General features: G+C 43.1%; 2 protein-coding genes and 1 pseudogene across 3 annotated transcripts in view; 2 read left to right on the top strand and 1 right to left on the bottom strand.

Annotated features, from left to right (window-relative positions):
• Positions 1-470: 470 nt before the first annotated feature.
• On the top strand, positions 471-3431 carry LOC111070952 (activating transcription factor 7-interacting protein 1-like). Of its 2 annotated transcripts, none has more exons than XM_041592781.1 (3): positions 471-625; positions 1629-2645; positions 2708-3430. In XM_041592781.1, the coding sequence occupies exons 2-3, from the start codon at positions 1634-1636 to the stop codon at positions 3157-3159; spliced, it is 1464 nt and encodes a 487-aa protein (XP_041448715.1). In that variant the 5' UTR covers positions 471-625; positions 1629-1633; the 3' UTR covers positions 3160-3430. The 2 variants fall into 2 exon arrangements, with proteins under 2 accessions (XP_041448715.1, XP_022217712.2); XM_022362020.2 differs by lacking the exon at positions 471-625 and adding an exon at positions 1220-1265 and having other exon boundaries at positions 2708-3431.
• A 13755-nt stretch (positions 3432-17186) lies between these two features.
• LOC111070982 lies at positions 17187-17810 on the bottom strand (annotated as a pseudogene).
• A 1095-nt stretch (positions 17811-18905) lies between these two features.
• The window catches only part of LOC111080092 (pneumococcal serine-rich repeat protein), a 40152-nt gene continuing 36214 nt past the window's right edge, over positions 18906-22843 (top strand). Inside the window, 1 exon segment of the mRNA XM_041592850.1 lies at positions 18906-19467. The gene's annotated coding sequence lies outside the window, so the exon portion shown is untranslated.

Below are 22843 nucleotides of genomic sequence, written 5' to 3'. Positions count from 1 at the left end.
AAGCAAATATCGATAGGTTCTGCGCCGATTGTATGGAAGGCGTTGCGATAGTAATGTATGCATCACCAGAACTCAAAACAGAGTGGATGAAATCCATCACTGATCGCTGATCAAGTTGTCCTGGTCAACGCGCCCTATATTCCCAATAACAGGACTTCGCAATTGGTATTTTATCTATCTATATGATATATCGCTTATTGTTTTATGACATTAGACTTTGCTGAGAAGGGTGAGATAGCGTGCGAGACAAAATGCAAAATAAGTGTTTCTAGTCGTCTTTAGACACGTCTACTGGCTTTCAGTCGAACAACTGAGGAACATTATGTTTTCCTCCACAAACAGCCAAACAGCCAGCAAAATTGTTTCAATCGATCATTTTTGCCGCAGGCGCTGCTGCCGGCACAACTGAAAAGCCAACTGGACGCATACATCTCTTATTTCCATTAAATAATCACCATCCGAGGACACGTAATTGGCACCTAATTGCAGTGTAACCGTGGTTTATGTATGGTCACACTATTTGCGAAAGTGCAACACTGGACATCGCGTCTCATTTTCGTCGGCTGCCATATTTAATCTAGTGTCAAGCCGCCAATTCGCTAAAAGTGATAAATCTTATTGTAAGGTAAGCATATGGTGTGAATAGAGTGGAATATTCACTTTATGGTCGTTTTGAACTAATCTAAGTACCGGTATAGTATGAAATGATACATTTGGGTTAGGGTTGGTTTACCGACACAAACTGAAGATAAAAATACCGCAAGCTCATCAATTGGAATATGAATATAATTCCTGAACACAATCTGACTTGTCCCACTGTGTTGGTAGGACACCTTTTTACCCCGTTCACACAAGCTTGTCGACTTTTTTTTGCACATGTACGCCGTGCATTTGTGCACCTTTGCGAAAGAGAAACGCATCTATTTCGTGATCACCTCAAGTACCGAATCAACTAAGTACGAGCAAAGACTACACAATTACCAAATTATTGCACCAGGAACCAAGAGTAGAGAGGATCGACTTTTGCATCTCGTCAAATACTCTGTATTTTCTCTTCTGTGCCGTTGTATTTGTTGTACGATTCTGCGACCGACCAAATCAGCTGAACAGACGACGGCAGCGGTTTGTGGTTAAAGACGAATCATAGGTGAAAAGAGAATTAAAGCCCCGCGCGCGCCCTCTGCCTACGCGGCGTCACCAAAAACCACGCCATAGAACAACATTTCGATCCTTCATGCAACACATATCTTGGTATTATTTCTTTGGTAGGCGCTTGACAACAAACTTCAGGCAGTGTGAGCGAGAGACATATATGTTTGATTTTGTCTGTGTAGTCGTACTGGTTGCACCGCCATCTTTTCTTATGTGCATACGAAAGTGTTCTGCTACTGCGCTTCTGGTAGCTTATGTACACGTGTTAACTGTGCTCGCCAATACAGTAACATTTCCCGTCGTGTGTTTTCTGTTTGACGCACACAAACGCACTGCAAAAAATGTGAATGGCTGTGTGCCCACTCGACTGATAGCCACTGTGAATATTTGGAGACGGCCACCAACACTAAATAAATAAAACAAATACATACATACATATAACCTAACCTAACTTAACCCATTTTTTGTTTCAGCAGATTCCATGGAAGAAAAACTTAAATCAACTGAGAGTACAAATATGAAACAAGACGTTATTTTTGTATCCGAGGATGAAAAGGAAAAGGCCAAGCGCAGCACCGATTCCTTAGATTCCTATAAGAAACTCATCGCTGATAACTCCGATTCGCGTAGCTCCAATGATGGCACACTTCAAATTTACTTGGAGGTACAGGACAAAGAGGTGGGCTCCGATTTGGCCAAGAAGGAAGATCCAGTCAACGTAAAGGACCAAAAGGAGCTAAAACTGGAGCTGAAACCAGAGCTAAGCCTCAAAATAGATGCTAAATCTCTACGTCTGGAGTTCCTAAAAAGCTTTGACCACATGCACCGCAATGATCTGGAAGAACTCGTCCTCCAGAAGGTCGTTGAGAGTATGATGGTGAAAAGCGAGTTTGCGGATATCCGCTCCCAGCTGGACAGTTACGAGAAGACTCTTGCCATCTATCGTCTCCGAATAACTGAACTGTCCAAACAGTTTCTCGACTTGGATGAGGTGCACAAGCAGCTGAAGATCGATATGGAGGCAAAGAATGCACATTTCACGGCCCCAATGAAAATTACACGAGAGATTGGACTACAAGTAGGCATTCCTTTCAAGGTCTTGAAGTCAATTGTTACTCCCAGAGCTGGAGATCAGACACATGCTGCGCGCAGTATGTTGGCGCCTCCCAGTAGCACTTCTTCCAAGGCGAGCACATCAATGCGGGCAGCTGGTTCGGGCGCGAGTTCCAATGCGCAGCAGAAGCAGATGGTTGTAATTGATCTCACAGGTGAAGATGATGCTGAGCCAGCTATGGCGCCTGCCGCTGCAGACACCAACGCAGACTTACGGCAACCATCCAAAATGGCCGTAAAGCGGAATTCTCTGGGGGCAACGACGTCTGAGGCAAAAGCCACGGGAGGCCGTACAGTTGCTAGTGGAAATACTGTGAGATTGTCGCCCTTGCAAATGCCAAGAGCCAATGCCAGACAAATAGTCACCAATAATGGTGGAGGTGAGTCCTGAATTGAATTGGTCCCTCGATCGCTCTCTGACTCGATTCGACATCTTCGACAGGTCAGCGCAATTCCATTGGATCGAATGTGACGATGCAGATTTTGTCGGAGAACTCGTCTTCTGCCAACACTCGCTTGAGGTACTCGCATCCAGCGCCGCTGCCGTCATCGCCTGAACAGCCCTTCAATCCCGCCTGGAAGTTGCCGCCGTCTCGGCCTGTCGTACGTATTAGTCGTTCGGACACAGGAATCGTCATTAGCTGGTTTCTTGAGGATACAAAAAGTGATATCTTTGCTGACAGCGTTTCGTATCAGATATTTTCGTACCGGGAGACCCCACATGAGCCCAGCACCGACTCCTGGAGCCACGTGGGCGATGTCAAAGCCATTCTGTTGCCTATGGCAGCCACTCTGAATCAGTGCCAGGAGAACCAGCGCTACTATTTTGCTGTGCGTGGCGTGGATGCTTATCAGCGCTTCGGATCATTCAGCGAACCCAAGACCTGGTCGTAATCGATCTCTGACGCTTTTTTACCTTAAGACGCCTTATTTATGGGGACATTTTTTCTTTTAAAGACTTAAGTCCCACCATCTATCTATCTTATGACTTGGCGCTTATTTTCGCAGTATTCAAATTATTAGAATTTAAAATCTTAAACTTCTTTCTACGCCAAGTCATCTACAATTTACATCGATGGTGGGAGGATGAATTGCACAAGAATTTAATATAAACCTACATTTTTGAATACCGGGCTTAACAGGTATAACGGGTATAATACCATCAATATGCCTAGTTATGCACACGACATGGATGTTGTTTTTGTAGCGTCTGGCTGGCAACGGTTGTCAAAGAACAAATCATCGAGCAATGGGAGCTTTACATAGTAGCATGTGTGCAAATATTTCCATTATCACTTGCTTAATTGGTGTATAATTGTATTCCACTTGCGGCATTTAAATTGGGTCTTGCCCGGGGTCAGTATCCATCAGCACAGGACAACCCACACCCACGCTGGCGGTTGAATGGATGAAGGACGAGTGCATCGATGACTTATAAAATATAGATGCACGCCCATTTACGTGAGTGTGCCGTTCAGTTTGGGGGGTCACTTGAGCAGGCGCAAATCGCCACTGGCCCCAATGCTGCCCACTGCGATGGCCTTTGTTGGGAGTGGGATAATCGTGGTGCATGTAAAGTGATTTTGCCTCTATCCTTGCTTCCTCTTGCACTTGACATTGGCTTTGGAACTGGGTTTGTCGCGCTCATTCATGCAAGGGCCCAGCGGGGCGTAAAGAAGAAAGATGCAGGAACAGAGAGAGAGAGAGAGAGAGAGACAGAAAGCGGCGGAATTGGCCTCGTCTCTGCTCCAACCCCAACCGCCGCTCCGTGCCCCGTGCCCCTTTGTGGCCACGTGCCGTGCTGGGGGATTTTGAACAGCAGCCAAAAACCTTGACATTAGTCGCCGGGGCACACTGATACGGGGTACGGGCAAGGATACGGCGGAAACGGTCTTGTGCCAGTGTAAGTGTCTGCACTTCAGTTATTCGTGCCAACCGTAGCCATCCTTTCCCTACCCACAGAGTATGTCTGTATGGCCGCAGTACAGTTATTTCCAATCAGAGTACCGTTAGCTCTTTGGTTGTAACATCAATTATTCGACAGTTATTTATTAAAACAACTGTACGCTGTATGCTCCATTCACCACAATCGAATTGCTGTTGTTGTCGCTGCCTGCCTGCTGCCTGTCCTGCTGAAGGCATAATAACAATAACACATGTTCCGTCAGTCAGCAATTCTCTCTCTCTCTTGGGTTGGGCACTCTGCGCAAGCGCTGATTGTACTTTCGTAGCACGGCAACACTGGTCCCAGAACAGTTAGTCGTGTCCTCGACTCTCTAGCCATACACTTGCGGAACGCGCCTCAGAACGGTTGTGTCGCCCTCGGCAGCGAGTCAAGCGGTCATTGGTCAACTGTCGAACGGTTCTAGCGTGCACTTTCCCGCGGCATAAAAACAGCTGTGTGCGCCTATTAGAACGGAACAGGTTAAAGAGCTGTACGACAGCTTCAAGCTTCACATTCTAAGATACCAAAACAAATGTTAAAAATAAGTTTGTGCTGCGGAGAGGATCGGTAAAGCAAATTGAATACAACAAATTTCAAGTAACAAGTGTTCTAAAATTAATGTTACGCGCAAATATTTCGCATGTTCAATTCGATTACAAACTGAATATCGATTACAAGGAGTCGTTTTGTTGGAACGTTTTGTAAGTGCCTCTCAAGCGAACTGTCCCCTCAATCAGCATGCCATACCGTCGCACAGAGCTAACGTGCTCCACATTCCCTATTTTGGCTCTGTTTGTGTGTGTGTGTGTATGTTTATGTATGTTAATTAAATTACCGTTATGTGTGCTTACACACACAAAGAACAACAGTCACACAAAGAAAACTACATATATATGTATGTACATATGTATATCCAAGTAATTATACAAAAAAACCGAAGCAGTAGGAAGCTCTTTTCGGTGTGCCGAAGTTGATATACCCTACCCTCGAGTTCGATGACCAATATTTATATCTCCTTGTTCTGCAGCTTGTATGCAGCTATGGGACTTGAGCAAGCTTCAAAGCTATATATATCGGCTATATCCAAGGCTTTCGCTTGTTAAGTTTGTTTGTAATTTCTTTCTAAACGAACAATTGTTCCCATGAAGAGACTGTACTAAGTTCCTGCATAGAAAGCTTTAAAATTCAATTATTGATCAGGACTATACAGACAAAATGGAAACGGGGGGGTTTTTTTTTTGTTCTATACTAATCTGGCTGTAAGTGGAATACCCAGCAAGGGCATAAATATACACAAAAACAACGAGCACTGAAAATCCATTTCCCATTTTCTTGGACTGCCCCCCCTCCCCGTTCATTGCATGTTCTGCCCTGCCCTGCCCTGTCTGACACTTGGGGCACATTTCCAGTGTTAACTGGGCTGTGCGTGTGTTTATTACTGCGACTAGGGCCATTGGCACGTACTCCCACTCCCACCCCTGATACCGCCCCGGGTTGCTAGTTACAGTTATTAAGCTCCTTATGACAGCTCCCATCAGCCCCTAACAATGCTATAGTATTCGTTAATATTCCTCTGAATAGAAGAGCAACAGCAGCAGAAATTGCTCTCTGAATGAGCAGCACCTTTCATGTGGATGCACTGGGTTTCTAAGCTGAGATTAATACATCATCAAACAATCTTTTTATATATGTATGTATGTAAATACATATGTACATACATATGTATATCCATGAGGTGCAAGAAGACATCATCGTATTTTACTGCCGCTTGTTAAAAATGTGCCCCATTTGGTGCTTGTTTACGTTGCATCCTTGCCCATCAATTTGGATGATAAATTGCAAATTGCTGTAATAAAAACCCAGGAGGGTTAAGGCAAGTTGGCTTGGAAAAGTTCGGAAAAGGTGGTCATTACAGGTGCCGTTTTATGTATTTATTTCATAAGGAAATTTGATCTTGAGTTTAATGTTTTGTCATGATAGCCATAACTATCGCTATAACTTAATTGCGAATTTACTTTACGAGTATTTCAAACTCTTTTCCTGGTCAGTTTTTTAACCCCCCGCCAATCCCAGATAAACTTTTCTGATGAGTATTTCACGCACATATTTTCGCACTTTGATCTGTCATTACATTGATTTTGAGGCCAGTTCAGCTGAAAGCTTTTCAGTGTTCTCTTCGACAATTTCCATTAATTACCAAAAGTTGGATTTCCTAGATTTTTTTGTTGTTTTTTGCTCTATTTTTTGTTAGTCCTTTGTTCTCTGCAGCTTAGTCGAGATTTTGCAATGCAATGATTGGGGGATATCTTTGACTGGGCACATTCGGGTGTCCTATCCGTATGCAAAATCCGTATGCGCCGTAATGGCTGCCTAGTGTTGAGTATGTGACTCCTCCTGCCTAATGATTATCAGTTCTGCATACTAATATGCCCGACTATGTACAAGTCCGACTCCGTCTCCAGCTTCGGTGCCACAGTAGATTGAAACCGAATCGAGCCAAACCAAGTGAGAAGCGCCATCCATCCGTCTGCTCCACCATTTGTTTTTCGCCATCTCTTCTGCCCCTAGCCCCATCTCTTTCCGCTGTTTGCCATGGCAGCTGCCATGAGCTTGCCCACTCATGTGTGTGTGTGTGTGTGTTAGCGCTTAGTAAGCTTAGTATGCGTGTATGAGTGTGTACCATTTTGGGCTTTTGTTGTTGCTTTTCGATTTCCCTGACGGTGGCGCCTTCAAAAGACTTTTTTCCTGTCTTTTCTTCGCCTTTTGCCTCCTTAATACGTGAACTATTTTCTGGCATTGGAATCGAGACGCCTGAACTCCGAAATAGGTATCTGAAAAATCAAATATCTAGAGATCCTGTGTAACAGGCAACCAGAGATGACGCTTCGGCGGTTAGAGATGACAGAAAGAGGGAGCTGGACAACTGTTGGTTCCCTTCGATCATAGTTAATAATAAACTAACGTGTATTGTGCGCTACTGTACATAAATCCACATGGTTTAATACGCTGGATATACCCTGGATAGAAAGAGAGCCCACATTTTCTGAAGCCCGTCGTTCTGTTCAGCCAATGCTCCTCCTTCTCTTTTGGTGCTTTTTGTTTGTTTGGCAAGTGCCAACTTCGTCGTCGTCAACGTCGCTCTTGTTTTTTTCTGTTCTGTTCTTTTCCTCTTCCTCTGTATCCGTCTCCATCTCCATCACTGTTTTTGTTTTTCCTGCCCAGCGGTTGTGGTGCGGTGGGGTGTGAGGGGGTTTCGGTTTGCTCACATTACGTATACGCATTTAGCTCCAATTTTTGCTTCCCCTTTTTTCTTGCTTTTCCTTTATTTTTATCGGTTAGCGGGTAAATGTGTGCGAATGTTTGTATTGCCAGGGGGGCGAGCGTCTGTTGCCGCCTCGAATGCTCGCCTGTGCTCGTACATATATTTCCGCTAAAGTCATAATGGGAAACAGCTGATAACACACGCCCCCAAAACCTCTTTTTTTCGAGACCCCACTGCCCAGAGAGCGAGTGAGAGAGAGAGGCGGCAAAGGGTCTATAAAACTGTTCTGGTAATGGGCGTATTTTTGTGCTTTGGTAGGCCTGCCTGCTCCTGTTAATGTTCTCCAGTGTTGGAACATTGATTTGGCCCTAAATTTGTTAAATAAACGGCTTGAAATATTGGCTTTAAAGTGAAGTTTAACTGCAAGTTCCAGGGTGAGTAGTTCGCAATCGATTCAGGGGATGACACTAACTTGTAAACGGCTAAAAACGTACACGACTGTAGGCTTACAAAAGTTTTGGAATACTCAGCTCAATGTTGGGAATCAATTTACAATTGGAAATTGAGTAAAGCAGTCGCTGGAATAATACAGAATCTTAAATTATAAATCTTAGACCAGGAAAAGCTGTGTTCCTCTGCTGAGGATCTTGTGTGCCAAAACATTTCCTACAGAGATTCACTTACTACTTACCTACTGTGGAGCCTGCGAATAGCTTCCAATACTGATCGATCCATTGATGGCAGCTGAGCAGCGCAGCCCTGGCAATCAATCATGCACGAATCCATAAAATTTAACTGAAGAACAACAAAAGCGAAAACCATTCAGCAGGGGCAGCTGTCGGTTGGCATTAAGAGTTCTTTGAATGGCGAATTATAATTGCATTGAGCCATTTGGTGGAACAGAGAGAGAGAGAGAGAGCGAAAGCTGTCCTGGCTTGATTTATGTTGGTAAGAATGCTGAGCGTACACAGGGCGTATGATAAATGTCTGCAACAAGCCGAATTTGTTGAGCATGGAAACGGAATTACAGAAGTGCTCGAAGCGGGCAGAAACCCGCAGATACACACACATACACACAATCACATTAATGATGTTGCTGCTTATGTAAATTGAAAGCATAAAGGAAACCGCACAGGCAGCGAATCAAAAAGACCATCATCATCATCGTCATCGTCATCATCCTCCCTTTATCATCAACTACGAGTATAAAACAGTTTTTTATTTATCCATTTTCAGTCGAATCGAAACCACAAAAGAGAAACTTCGCAAACGAAATCAGAGCAAACAAAGGATATCGGTATATAAGCAGGATACAATCCTGTGGAGTATAGGCCAGGCCAAAAAGGACACGATAACAAATCCCCCAGGCAGCACTTAATTCATAAATCTCCAATACTCCACCATCCAGTAGTGCGAAAGAGAGCGCCACACTCTGTTTCGCCTGTGGAGAGAGACAAACGATATAAGTGGCTGCTGCCTGCTGCCTGCTGCTCATCTTGGATACGATACTGTGACAGGAGCCGAAACTGTGGCGCATCCTTATCATCGTACAGCATGTTGATTTCGTTTGCCGAGGCTTTGTAAACATGCCAACACACCCAGCGTCTAGGACGTAGGCCACACAAAGGACTAGCACAGACAAAGCTCTCAAGGACATTGGTGGAGGCAGCCCAGCCCAGCACAGAACAGCACACAGCCCAGCAGCCATGGCCAGGTAAGTCAAGTTTGACTTTCTCAAAAATTTATTTTGCTGTAATTTATACATTTGTGGCTCGATTCGTCCGTCGTACGCCTTTACGTTTACCGGAGTGCTGAAGTAGATGGTCGATGGCTGTTGCCGCCTGTCAAAATGTTTCCAGTTCAGTGCCAACGAAAAGCCTTGAAAGAAACACGCATTTATCATGGGGCACATTTTCCGCTTTGTATCGAAGCTACAGTTATAGTCGGCATTCGGGGCATTTTTTTTTAATAATAAAAATGAAATTGCTATTCAATTGCTTTTCCGTTGTTCGTACTTGGCCCTTGGCCAGGGACAGGCCGAGGGCTGTGTTTTATGGGACATGTGTAACAGGCGGTGCTATCCCCAAAAACCTAAAGGAAACTCCAGGAGCTAAAAAATTGAGCAGAGCAAGTCAAAGAATATTCATTAGTACAACTTCAGGCATTCTTTCATTGAAATATATCAGTATTTGTATGAATACTGATCTGAACCATCTAAGGGTCTCTATGGCTGGATTATCCCCAAAGCCAACTTGATGTTAGCTGCTTAAAAATATCAAAAATATGAAACGAATTTCAAACTATAACTCTCTGTACTGAAATCGATTAAAAATCACAAATTTCTTTGTCTGCGTTCTAGGGGAATTACCACCAAAGATATATCCGAATAGTTTTTGGTAATCAACAAATCGGTGTTGAAAAAACCTTGCCAATAAAACTTTTTCTACCCTGTAGACCGCTTTTGAACGCTTACAATGATTTCTGAATGTGCATTTAATTTAATTATACCCTAACTCAAAAAAGAGTTAAGGGGTTTATTGTATTTGTGGTAAAGTAGATGTGTCAAACGCCGAGAAGGAAACATTTGCGACCCCATATTCTTGATCAGCATTTATAGCCGAGTTTATGTCTGTCTGTCTGTCCGTCTTGATGAGCGGTTAGATCTCAGAGACTATAAGAGCTAGAGAAACCAAATTAAATTAATTAATTCAGTCGCTTCCCCCACCACCTCCAGCAAGAGACCCGGCTACTCATTCTCTTTCTCGCTCGCACAATCTGCCTTGTTCACCTGTACCTTTACCTTTGAAATCGAAGTTTATTAGGGTTTCGCTTTTCATGTGACAATTCATTTAATAGATCGAAATCTTAGTGCATTTATTTGCAATTACAATTAGCTGGTTTGATATGGGAGGTTCAGACTTGCCAGACTTTTCTGAACCATTTTCATGCAGTGTCCAATTCATTTTCGATCGAATTTAATCAAGTTTATTGTGCAACTCCTTTCATTTAAATTTTGAATACCTTTCAAGTGTTTTTTTTTTAGTTGAAATCCATCCACAAGATACATTTCGGTATAAAATTTCGTAGTAAAAGTTTATGTTTGTCAAACCGCATTTTGTTTATTTGGATAATTGATGTGTCTGCAGGACTCCATTTGTCATCTGCATTGGTCCACAGAAATTTACATTTGCATTTATTTGGAAATCAGAGACAAACCATCATCTGGATTGATTTGCCACTGTCAAGGTATTTACTGGCTGGCAGCTCCACTGAGGACTGTAGCACAAGCCGCACCAAATAGTTTGTATAATTTGTCAATTGATTAAACTGAATCAAGGCCAATGCGGTTCCGAGCCAAAGGAAAATTGAATCAAAGCTGCCGTGCTCTGGTGCGGAATAGTCCGATGAATATAATTTTGGGGCACAGCTGTCGATGATGGCTAACTACTCGTAGTTGGCCATCAGTTTTACGACTGTTAATGTGCCAGTGGTCCCCAGTCCCCGGTCCCCCCTGGCCTTGGCGAGTGGTGGGCCTAATGACAGTCCTTCGGCAGTCCTTTCGCTTAACTGAAATTTGCTGGGCGGTCCCGTTCCCCTTCTAGGGCTTCAATGGTGGAGCTCTTTATTGGAGCCCTCTATGTGTATGGGTGGTCTCTCTGCTCTGCACCCACACGCTCCTTCGGCGTCACGGGGCACTGGAGAACAATGGAAAAATTTCAAACGGATATGGATACATTTCCGGCGCGTGCTAAGTACGCACCAGTGAAAAGACACTGAAGAATTGTTTGTCATTAATTTAATTCCACAGCAAAAGACACACACATACACAATGCAGAGTTTCCTCCGTTTAAAATTTCATTCCCTGCCAAGGGAGAGGGGAGGCTCGAGCAGGCAAAAAGGCAAAAGCAAATAATTAGAGGGTGGGGGGGACAGAGCGTGTAGTGTTGTTACAACATAATACAAATTGTATTGGTTGCATGGGAGAACGTGGTGGGTGGTACAGAGAGGCCGGAGCATGACTGGTAAACGGATTTGAGTTGAGGGAATGTTTCCTAAAAATACTACGTATATATTTGATGAGTTTTATTTATATCTGAGTAGACTTATATACGATAAATACTGTGTAGCCATATTTCTTCCCAGGAAGGAAGCGTTTCCAACTCTCAGTCTCCTCTCTGCACCGCTAGCTCTCTCCCCAGTGAGACTCAATTGCAAAGAAGAAGTTCTGGTAATGGATGATAATCATATTGACTGGACATTACATCTTTCAACTTTCCCTTAGACCCACAGAGTTTGTGGCTGCCACAGCTGCACTGTGCAACTACTGACGTGTGTTTCCAGGTCGGATTTCGATGGCAGAACTTTGCTAATCGCCACATTGCACCTTTATCCATTACCCAACAGCCTTGGCAACAGCCAGTGGCAGTGCGGAGGGGAGCTCACCTGCGTGTGTCATGCGTCAGAGCAAAGATTAATGGGGTTGTCCCTGTAGGGTTTTCATTCTCTCTGCGTTGCCATTTTGTTTACTTTTGTCATTCATTCGATTTGGCTTCGCTTTTATTTGCTTTTTAGTATTTTGTGGTGTCGCATTTTTTATCAGAATTTCTTTTTTTGCTGTCGTTTTCAACTGCTTTTCATTATGCAAACACACGTTTGGTCCGGAAAAAGAAAAGTGCAAATGTTATCCACGCTGAATGATGCGAGAGTTTGCTCCTTACCGACGTGATTTGCATATGAAAATTTGATAAAGCAAAAGCTCATGGCTAAAAAAAAATAAGTAAGGAGTTCGTATTCCAGTGCTCCGGATGTTATAAAACAAAAGAGAATGAACGGCTGGCCGTGGCAACTGAATCTTTGAATGAAACCTGAATCCACCACCAGATCGTTGGTTTCTTTTTGTGCATTTTTGAGCTGAGAAACCAAATACATATAACTCAATCGAATAACAACTAATTTGATTTTGGAAATATAAAAATTCTCATTTTCATTTTACTTTCGCTTCCAGTAAAAGTGACAAGTTTTTGGTTGATTGGATTTGAATCCTAAATTGATTCGAATCGAATGCAATTCGTTGGCCAACAATCGCTCAACCATAAATATTTCGGGGCTTAAAATGTGTGTGGCCTCCCCATTCCAGATGACCTTGTTTTCCACGGCCCCATCTGGGCGAGTATGTCTGTGTGTGTGTGTGTGTGTGTCCGAATCCTTTACGCTCGACTTGAGGCCAATCCTGTCGCATATCCTTGATAGTTCATTAGCTAAAGCCTCTGCCCAGTCTCTTCCTAGTTTATGCAAAAGCCAAATTGTATTTTCTTGCAATGTCACTTGGGTCCGTCGGCCATTTCATGGCGGCTCTTATGTCATGACCAACAACAATTAACGTTTATGTCGGTTCTTGGCTTCTTGGCTGTGTGGACTCGTGGCGGCTTGTGTTTGGGGGGCAGTTTTTTTTTTTTTTTTTTTCTTCCCTTTCGAGGGTTGTTGGCTGGCGATGGCACCTTCAAAAAGAAAAGAGAGTGCGCTGCAGAGAGAGGGCTGAGAAGCCCTAGAAAACTTTTGATTCAACTTTCGTTGGGGCACTCAGCCAGAAAGAGAGGCAAAGAGGCGAAAGCTTAAAGCGGAAATCTAAGTGAACAAGGACACAGTAATCCTTTACCAAGGGAACTGCAAGTGAGCTACGTATTGGGGAAAAGTTAAAGGTAATCCAGGCATACTGGAGGTAGATATCTGATCTGCCTGATGGCAGAATCCGGTTGCAATCGGATTATTATTATAGCGGGAGTATGAAGAAAACCATTTCCCGTGGCTTTCTCTCTTGCACTCTCTCTCTCACAGAGCAGCTTAGCTGTGAGGAGTGCGCCTTCATTGTCTGCCGAGCGCATCCTCTCTTTGTATTATGGTTATTGGCAACGACTGATCGCTCGCTCGGTCGTTTCTTTATGTGTGAACATGGCAAATTGCTGCAAATCTTTCATTGATCGCTTTGTATTAGCCAACCAATTATAATTACAGTCGGTACAATTACAAAACAATTAATGTGAATAATAATTGCCAGCAATTAAAATAACTCGCCAGCACTTGGTCGCATTATTGGAGCATCAGAATCTTTAAAGAGGGAGAGAGGCAGAGAGTGTGTGTCGTGTGTGTGAGAACAGGTAAACGTCTCTAAGCCTGTGCTTAAAGCCTCTTAAATTGCTGCGCTGCCTCATTCCACTCTCCGGCCCCTGCCCAACAGGAGTGCCTGCCCTTGCATACTGAATAACTCATTAAAAGCAAAACAAATTGTGGCAAACATTTCACAACGTAATTTCCACCAGATTCCAATCGTTGTTCTTCACCGCTCAGCACAGACACCCTGTCGGTGCTATGGCAATGTTGAATGAGGGGGCGGGGAGGTGGCTCCACCCTCCGTTATTTGTCTTGAGCTTTGCAGAAGAACCATTTTATCAAGCTTAGATGCAGGTCCAGTCGGGAAGAGGGCAGAGCAACGGTGTCAGGCAGTGGTGGCAGCTTTCCGAGCCATTTGAGTTATTTAAACTGTGCTTTGCGGTTGAAATTAACGCGATTTATATGAATTTATCGTGCCAGCAGCTCCTCCTCCTCCCCTTCTTCCCACCATGCGTCCTTTGTTTCGCTCTGGCTTCCCTGTCTTAGTTAACTTGTTTCCATTGTTGAAACACTCCTGTGCCCCCCCGAGCCAGCAGTTTTTTCGGCTATTGTTTGTCTCTGCTCGGGGGTAGAGCTGAAGTGAAATTTTTCATGGCGTTTGCCCTGAGCTTTCGCAGGCGGGGCAAAATGGGGCGAAAATCTTTGTGGGATTTTGCATGCCACCAGCGTGATTTCTGGCTTTATTTGCCATGGCAGGCGCTGTGCTTGTACTCGTCTCCCCTGTGGGGCTGGAGGCCGGACCCACAACTGCTACCGAATGTCACCCGGCTACCACCCCGCCTTCTTTTTTGCCCTTTTTAGAATCTGAAGGCGAATCGATTTATTGTTTTTTTTTTTCCCTCCTTTCTTTCTATTTTGACGTATTTTTACGTGTCGCGCCGTGACGAGCCCAGACTTTGTTACGTGTTTTAACATGTTATTGATCCTCCACCCCTCCCCCTTCCCTTCCCTTCCCTTCTCTTTGGCTTTGGGCCAAGGATTTGTGACAAAAAAAAAGGAAGAAAGGTCACCACTAAAATATTATATTTAATAATTAAAAATCGACTTTAGGCCATAGATTATGCCCATTCAAATGGCAATTTATGGCAGCTAAAAACTCTAATGACTCCTCATTAATAACTTCAATTTTTAATGCCCGAAAAATATGCATGAATAGGCAAATTACTCATGACTTATTACGAGCTAAAATGCGGATATAACTTATTTCGCACTACACCAGAGTTTCATGTAACTTGCATGTCGAATCTCTCATAATCCGAAACAGCTTTCAGCCATAATTATAAGTCGCTTCGGCAGTTATCTCTCATTTTCAGCACATATCGAATTACCTTTATTTAGACGATAAACCACTGCCAAACAGTGCTCCCAGTCCGAGCTTAGATGCACAATTGCCATTTGGTCGGCGGCATTGGAACCATAATTTATGCGGTGTGGTGCGGGGCAGAGCCCCACGGAGGCTCGGCTATAAATTTGAATGGAGAAAGAGCCACGGAATAATTGGATTCTGCCAATGAATGGCAGAGAGAGCAACGATGAGCACGATGGAGGGAGGGACGCGGACAGGCAAGTGGAATGAATGATTCATTGGATGCTGAAGTGGCGCCTGGTGGTCAGGTCAAGTTGATGTTTCTTTTAATGCTGCACTGAAGCCTTTGGCAGTACAGCTGGCTGGGTATTTGCTTTGCTTTCTAAGTCGGCATTGGCAGCTTGGAGTTGCTTGCAAGATAAACAAAAAGGGAGCCACCAAGCAGATGCTTGGACCCAGGCTGCGATGTCCACCTAAACGTCAAAGCATCTTTCAACGGCACAAAGCCTGCAATCAGGCAACAGGAGGAGCAGCACAGAGCCTTGTCGACGTTTACAGGGATAAACACAAGAGACCCAGCAGTGAAGTCTACCAGGAAAAACACTTGCAGAAATCACGACCTGGAAAAGCTCTTACTTCTGTATCCTAATCTATAGAGATGTTATCCTCAGATAATTCCCAAAGATCGCTCCAATTCAATGGGCAAATATTACACTGGAAAGTAGAAAAACATCGGAATAAACAAACTCTGCTGCATTTCTGTCAGTGTGGTGCGCCCTGGAGCAGTAATCTGAAATGAAACAACAGAGAAATTGAAACGTTGGTGGTGTTGTGGAAGGGTGGGGGGGCGTACGGTGAGTCCATCAGATGTGTCCATCATTTGGAAAATTCCTGGGATTAGTTGTGTTTGATGGGATCCAAGCAGCGCTGGACCCTCACCCTTAGTTGTTTTCTCTCTTTTTATCCTTAACCCCTGATCAGGTGCAACCTCTTTGGATGAGGACTTTAAGTTTCACTTTATCGAGGACTTGTCATTGTCGCTGCAAAGTTCTTTCTGAATCGAAACATAATCCCGCTCCTGCTCCAATTGCTGGGTGCAGTGGATCCTGTTTAGTGAATTTCGCTTGAAATGAGGAGTCCTGCCTGCCTGCCTGCCTGTCGCTCATTATAAACTCGGCAACACTTGGCCCCACGAATAATGAAAGGGACTGACGCTGTGGTGGGGTGGCATCATTATCGCTCTTCGTGCCTCACTCCGCCATCCTGTTGCCATCCACTGCTGCTGCGGCGTTGTCATCATCATCAAGAACACGAGAACTCTTCCCGCCCTCCCTCTCCGCCCATCCTCTGGCCGCACTCCACACAACTCACTGGCAAGTGGTGATGTTGTCCTCCCGTAATCAACGCGAGCGAGGCAACAAATAAAAGCTGACAGAAACAAATAGTCGACGCACTTCCATTGGACATTTCTTCAATTTTACTGCTGCATTTTACTGTTAGGACCTCTCTGAATGAAGATATTATTTCGACGCGTCTGTGATTTCTCCATCCCAACCCTTTCCCGCAGACCCTCACCCTTTCCATGCGCTTGGGTGGTTCCCTTTCGTTTACCAAAAAGGAGCATGAAAAGGGTCCAATTTATGCCTCAATTTTGTTTCATTTTTTGTGCTGCTTCTGGTCTCCTGTTTCTGGTTGTTCTTTGCTCCTTGTTTCTTGTTTGGAGTAATTAAATTTCTGGGCTTGTTAATACTTTGAATAACCATTACGGGGATAAAGGGCCGAGCGTAGTAAAAGTTCTAGTTGACTGAACTTAATGAGTACTTAATGGGGTTTGTTTCGAACCGATCTGAAGGAATAATTTTGGCTTGCAAATTAAAACGTTTTCAAGGTAAAACACCGTACCGGCACTAACCATACAGTATATAGATGTGCCAGCTCATACACCGAACCTGTCGCAGCTGGGTTTTCTGTCCCAGGTCCCCAGGACTTCGGCCGTGGACAGTTGCGCACTGTGTCTGCCATCAGGGCTACACTCTGCCCCACTACTCTACTCAGGCGTAACAGATCATCACGAGGCCCAAGACACAGGGGCGGAGTTAGTCGCTAAAAACCCAAAACACTTTGAAAATAAATCAGCCGATACTGGTTATTATTTATTTACCATTATGGTTATTATACCGACACCATTTTGAAATTTAAATTAGGCAGATACTCTCTTTATTCATTTGGAAATACCAAACTTACGAAAGAGTTCCATAAACTTTGACCACGGCACGTTTGATGTTGTCGGAATACCAGTGGGATTCGGCTAGGTAACTGCCCAGAGGAAAGGGCAACACGTGTAAATTTATCATTTATAAAATCGATGGGAAGCTTATCCAAAATAAAATCATGCTAAACCCGAAAAGAACATGAGAATAAATCTATCTGATGAATCTATATCTGATTTAGAGTACTTACATCATAGGGACACGTATGATTCAAATTCATGTGGCTACTGAATAGTGCAAAAAAGTAATTGGCCACAGGGTTTGCCTGAGGATTCTTCATGAACTTACAGCCATCCACAGTGATATTATAAAGGAATGGTTTATAACCACTGAAACGCTGATACAAGGCGGCATTTATCTATGTGTAATAAATAGGAATAGAATCTATAGGGTTACTTTTGACACTCTAATCACCTTGGCATTGGTAATGGGAGTCTGCAACAATTTCGCTCTCATGGAAATGTACTTGTAGCTGCGATTCACTGACTTCAGAAAACAATAATCAAATTTGGCATATGTTTCGTCCAGGGGCATTCGTGGTGCCCTTGGGGTGCCCCACGTATTGTATATACCAGCCACCTGGCGCCGACCCATGCTGTGGGTGGGGGTTTTGTTGTGGCCAGCGGGCCGGTTGGGTGGCGTTTGGCTTGGAAGGTATAAAGTCCGACTGGGTCAAAACAAACTCAGAACGGTTTCGGAATATAAGAATTGATAAATATTTTGTCGTGCCTGTGTACACACATACATTTGCAATTCTCGGCTTGCTTTCGGATCTCGTCATGAATCGAACATGTCGAAAAAATGCCGAACGTCTCAGGTCCGCGACCCGAACGTCTCAGCTCCAACAGCCGAAGACCTGGGGACCTGTGACAGCTCCGACACGTTCGGTGTATGAACTGGCACATCTATATTGTATGGTTAGTGGTACCGGTCAGCTCAGCCAACAATATACATAATTGGTACATGCCAAAATTCTGTCGGGAAACAAGTCACTTTTGAAGATAATCCCAACAAAGCATTGCATTCAGAGTTTGTGGTCAGTGCACTCATGGATTTGGGTGAAGCGCTTTTGGATTTTTTGTTGGATTAAACTTCTGGGGAAACTCTACTCATGGCAAATGCGGTTGTTAGCTTTTAATTCCGTTTCGATTGCTTTGTTTATTATATATAACCTTGGCCCAATTTCCACATGTAACTTAATTTGTGGCTGTTACTTGCTACTTTATGTTAAAGAATGCAAGTGGCTTTTTGTAGTTTGTCGGAAAATATTAATACATTACATATGTACATGTCACATATGTAGTATATAGCGACTTACGAATTTCAAATTTAAATTCGATAAGCAACTGGCAGTGTGACTGCACGCAGCGTAGTCGAATCGATCGCGGGTAAATATCGATCAGCCCACGCCACATGTGGCTAGAAATAGTATGTTGCCGACACATTTGAAATTAAAAAAAGGGGGAGGAATGAATACATAAGAAGAATTTACAAACAGTGTCCAAACAAACAGTACAAAACGTACTCCCCACGTTTTAGCTCAAGGTAATCGCCTGTTTAAATAGAGCGCTATGTGTTTTTATTTTCTTCGGTATATTTACGGTATATTTGAAAAATGATAAGGTATATTTTGGTATATTTCTGAGGGGGAGACGTTATATTTTATCGACAAATCTGCGGTCACACTGGCACAAGTCGTGTAAACAGCAAGAGAATTGCCTTGTTTTTTTCTCCGCGTCCACCCCCCAGCTGCGGATGGGGCTGCGTTTGGTTTGTGCTGAATAAATAAATTGTGAAGGAGAGCCAGAATATAAGCAAAAGGCGAAAAGGTGCAGGCAGCAACAAAAGAAGCGCACAAGAGTACGTGAGTGCTAGTGCGTCTCGTTGCGTACCTGTGTGAGTGGAGTGCGTGAGTGTGAGTGTATAAGTGCCTTCAAAATTGCTCAATGGCCCACAAAACAGCAACGGAACGGCACTGACCAGATAAATAGCATAAAAAAGAAAACAGTTTTCCTTTAGGGCACGTGAAAATTGTGTGTGAGACTCCTCTGCGGAGAAAGTGCAGCAGCAGGCAGCAGCGGATACAAAGTGAAAAGCAAACGCAAAGAAATATTTTTTGCTCATTTTTCGAGCTTATTTTTGTGAAAGTCAAGTCTGTGCGGTGGCAAGCACCTGGAGAGGCAGAGGCAGCTCTCTTTCTCTTTGCCACATCTTTCTCTTGCGCGCAACAACAGCAAAAGTAAAAAGAGAGGTAAGAGTGCCAGTGTATTTTTTTGTAAACATTTCCTCTAGAAACAGTCTTAGCAATCGTGCTAACGGGCGAAATGTCGTCATCGGTAGCTTATTATTATTATTTTTTGTTAAAAACGAGACGGTAGCGCAGCAAAATCTCGAGGCATTGCGAAATTTGTATCTTTTTATTTCGTTTTTTGTGTTATTTGGTTTTGTTTTCTCAATGGCCGCTGCCAGTACATTTCCAGCTGTGTTGGTGCGCGAGAGAGAGGCGAGTCAGCTGTGTTGTGTCAGCGTTTAGCACGTTGCTGCCATGGTATATGAAGCAGGACGGTAAGCAGAGAGTGCGGCTCACACTGTACACTATACGGATAGCCATACCACCTGCTAAATATACCTTGGCTGCTTCTCTGTGGAAGATTTTTCTCTGCTTTGGCTTTCTGTGCATCAGACCCTCATTCCAGGCCGTTAATTAATTTCTGTTAACAGCTGCCTGTGAAGCAAACATAAAACAGAAACACAACTTTTAAGTTGTATCCAAACAAATCGTACTCTCTCTCAGTGCCACGCTCTCTCTCTCTCTCTCTATCTCTCTCGGAGTGGACGGCATTGCCAGCTTAAAATCGTTGGCGCGCTTTGGATTTTGTACGAAACGTTGATGAGCCAGCGAAATTATACAAACAATAAACTGCAGAGGGTACTTTGTTGTTCAGTTTGAACATTAACAAGTATTCACTTGTGATTTTCAGTGGCTCTAAGAATTGTTTAATTTCTATAAACCGAAAGCCATTGATTTTTGTGGTACCCTTTCTGAGGGTATGGTATGATGAGTTTGAACAGACTGTGAACATATGTAGAACAACTTGCTAATCAGAAATACTTGCTGAATGAATGAAACAAGTTCATGCAGTAGGAGCATCGATTGACAATAAGATCTATAGGGTATCAATAGCGTCAGTCAACCAAGCTGGCCTTCCTTTCTTGTTGACATTGAATTGCTTTTTTACGCGTGCTCATGCACTCCGCTCAACGTTCCATCTGTATCGCTGCGCGGCATGCGCTGTCTCAGAGCTGCTGCCAAAGTGCAATAAATTCACTTGAACTCACCCGAGAAAAGCCAGCACCCCACTTGATCCCGCTTGCCCCTTCTCTGTGCTGCTGGGTTTCTATATTTAATTTGTTAATCAATTGTTTGGCGCTGCCTGCCTCCTATAAAGGCTATAATTAAATGTGTGTAAAAATAAATGTTTGGATGATTGCCGGTTTTGTCGTTGTTTTGTTTTGTTGTTTCTGAATCATTGAAACTAATGAATTTTCATGGAATTTCAATTTAAATACAATTTTTTTTATTTAAGCTTAAAATCTCCCGGTGGGGATGATGTGGCGTTTTTCTGGGATAATTGCGCTGAAATTTTGGCATTTTCACAGGGGACTCCCTAGAACTTTGTATTAATCGTAGAGTACAACAATTCCTAGGAACCGTGTACATATTTTGGTCATTCGAACCTCTGACCTAAGCGCATTGCCAGTGATTATTGATTGTGTTCTTGGGAATATTTTCAAGTACAAGATTACCGGGGGCCAAAAAGGTCTTTGTGTGTATTTTTGTTGGCTTCACCTATTGAACAGGTTTTCACGCCCATAAACTACATGTGTATTTCCGATCATAATTTATTGTAATATCAAACCGAACCCGGATTCTGTAGCAGCTATGTATAATCATTAGATTAGCTTACATTTGAAAGACATTTCATTCTACTCTTTTGACTCTTAGCGTTGGCGTTTCTATTATTTTTTTTATGTATTCAAAACGAGACTTCAGTAAAAACCTTTCATTGATTGATTGGCAGACGCATTTGGCGATCGCAAACTTCCACGCATACGGGCACACATTCGAGGTGGAAAAACAAAGCAGCAGCTGGGCAGAATGGCAATCGACAATATTATCTCTGTCAGACAGAATTTACATTTGATACCCTCGCTCCCGTAGACATTATAAATTTGCTTATCTAATCGAAAAAGAACAACATAGCCAAGACCGAACCGAACCAAAGCAAAGCGATCCCAGAGCTATCAAATATCCGATTTAACGTCTTACCTAATTTCAAATTAAAGTTATCTTTGCTGGTGTGAATCGATTCCAGAACTGAGTTTCAATTGCTCACCAAACAGCTCGCTGAATTAATAAATAATAATAATAATAAATGTTGTTCTACCCACCGCCGACAGACTGACACATGACCTGCCATAATGTAAGCTCCTACTCGATCCTCGACTGATCGTTTGACTTGCCTCTGAATCGTTTCTACCCTAGGGTCATTATTCAGATGAAAAAATTGCAGTGCCGAGTTGTTACAGTGTGCTAAAAGATTAAATATAACCACAATAAGTTCTCATAAAAAGAAGTACATTTTAATGATTGAAGCACATTAACAAGGGAATTTAGTAAGTTATCAGCTGTTAAATCTGTTTTAATGGAACTATTGCAATCATCAAAGTTACCCCAAGTTTATAGCCCTTCCTGGTTCAATGAATGATCATTTTCTTACATTGTTGGATTCATTTACAGAAGCCAGAAGAATATAAAAATGTTTACAAAGTTATAGAAGAACGATATGTACTTTATACTTTCGTATAACATTGTAGCCGCCCCCGATCCGAATCAGTCTGGGTCTGATATCGAAGTCTGAAGCGTGTGCGCCGGCCTATTAACATAACTTTGCACATTTGCATGTAGCTATTCAATGATACATATATACATACATATATAAATCTGTTATTGGTTTCTTTTTATCTTTATTTAGCAGTTTTGTATGTGGGTTCCGCTAAGGTCAGTTGTGGGTCATAAAAACCATAAGCGATCGTCCAAAAATTTAAGCAGTGCGAATCCCTACTGTAGTCATATAATATTAGTGAATGTTCTCTAAGATTTCACTTTATTTTTCATTGCTATTGTTTACCCTTTGGTTTCATTTTGTTTTTCATTTAAATGGAAGTAAGCTCGAACAAAAAATAAAACGACTTAAAAGACCTGACACATCGTAAAGTTTTCAGAGCAGTCGTCGACGACGCCGCCGAGTTGAGAAAACTCAGTCAGTGTGACAAGTGCAAGTCGCTAATAAAATGGCCAAGTCAACAGGTAACAGGTAGAACAGATAGTAGCAAAAGTAAGAAAATCGAATGACGTGACAGACGAGACAGAATCATTCAGAGTCGTCCGGGAGTCGCTCTGTCAGCCATATTTGTTAATTTTTTGTGTGGTTCGCCGATAAGAGCTCGCTTGAGAGGAGAGGAGACTTTGGCTGTTTTTGGAGAGCTCTTTAAGTTTAGTTTTTGTTTTGCTTTTTTGTTTTGTTTTATTGCTGCAACAACAGCAGAATTTGTAACCTCAAAAC

The sequence above is a fragment of the Drosophila obscura genome, unplaced genomic scaffold (genome assembly GCF_018151105.1).
Source record: "Drosophila obscura isolate BZ-5 IFL unplaced genomic scaffold, ASM1815110v1 contig_186, whole genome shotgun sequence".
NCBI classification, from domain to species: Eukaryota; Metazoa; Arthropoda; class Insecta; order Diptera; family Drosophilidae; genus Drosophila; species Drosophila obscura.
Note: the sequence above shows the minus strand (reverse complement) of the source record. Positions and strands in the feature narration are given on the sequence as shown.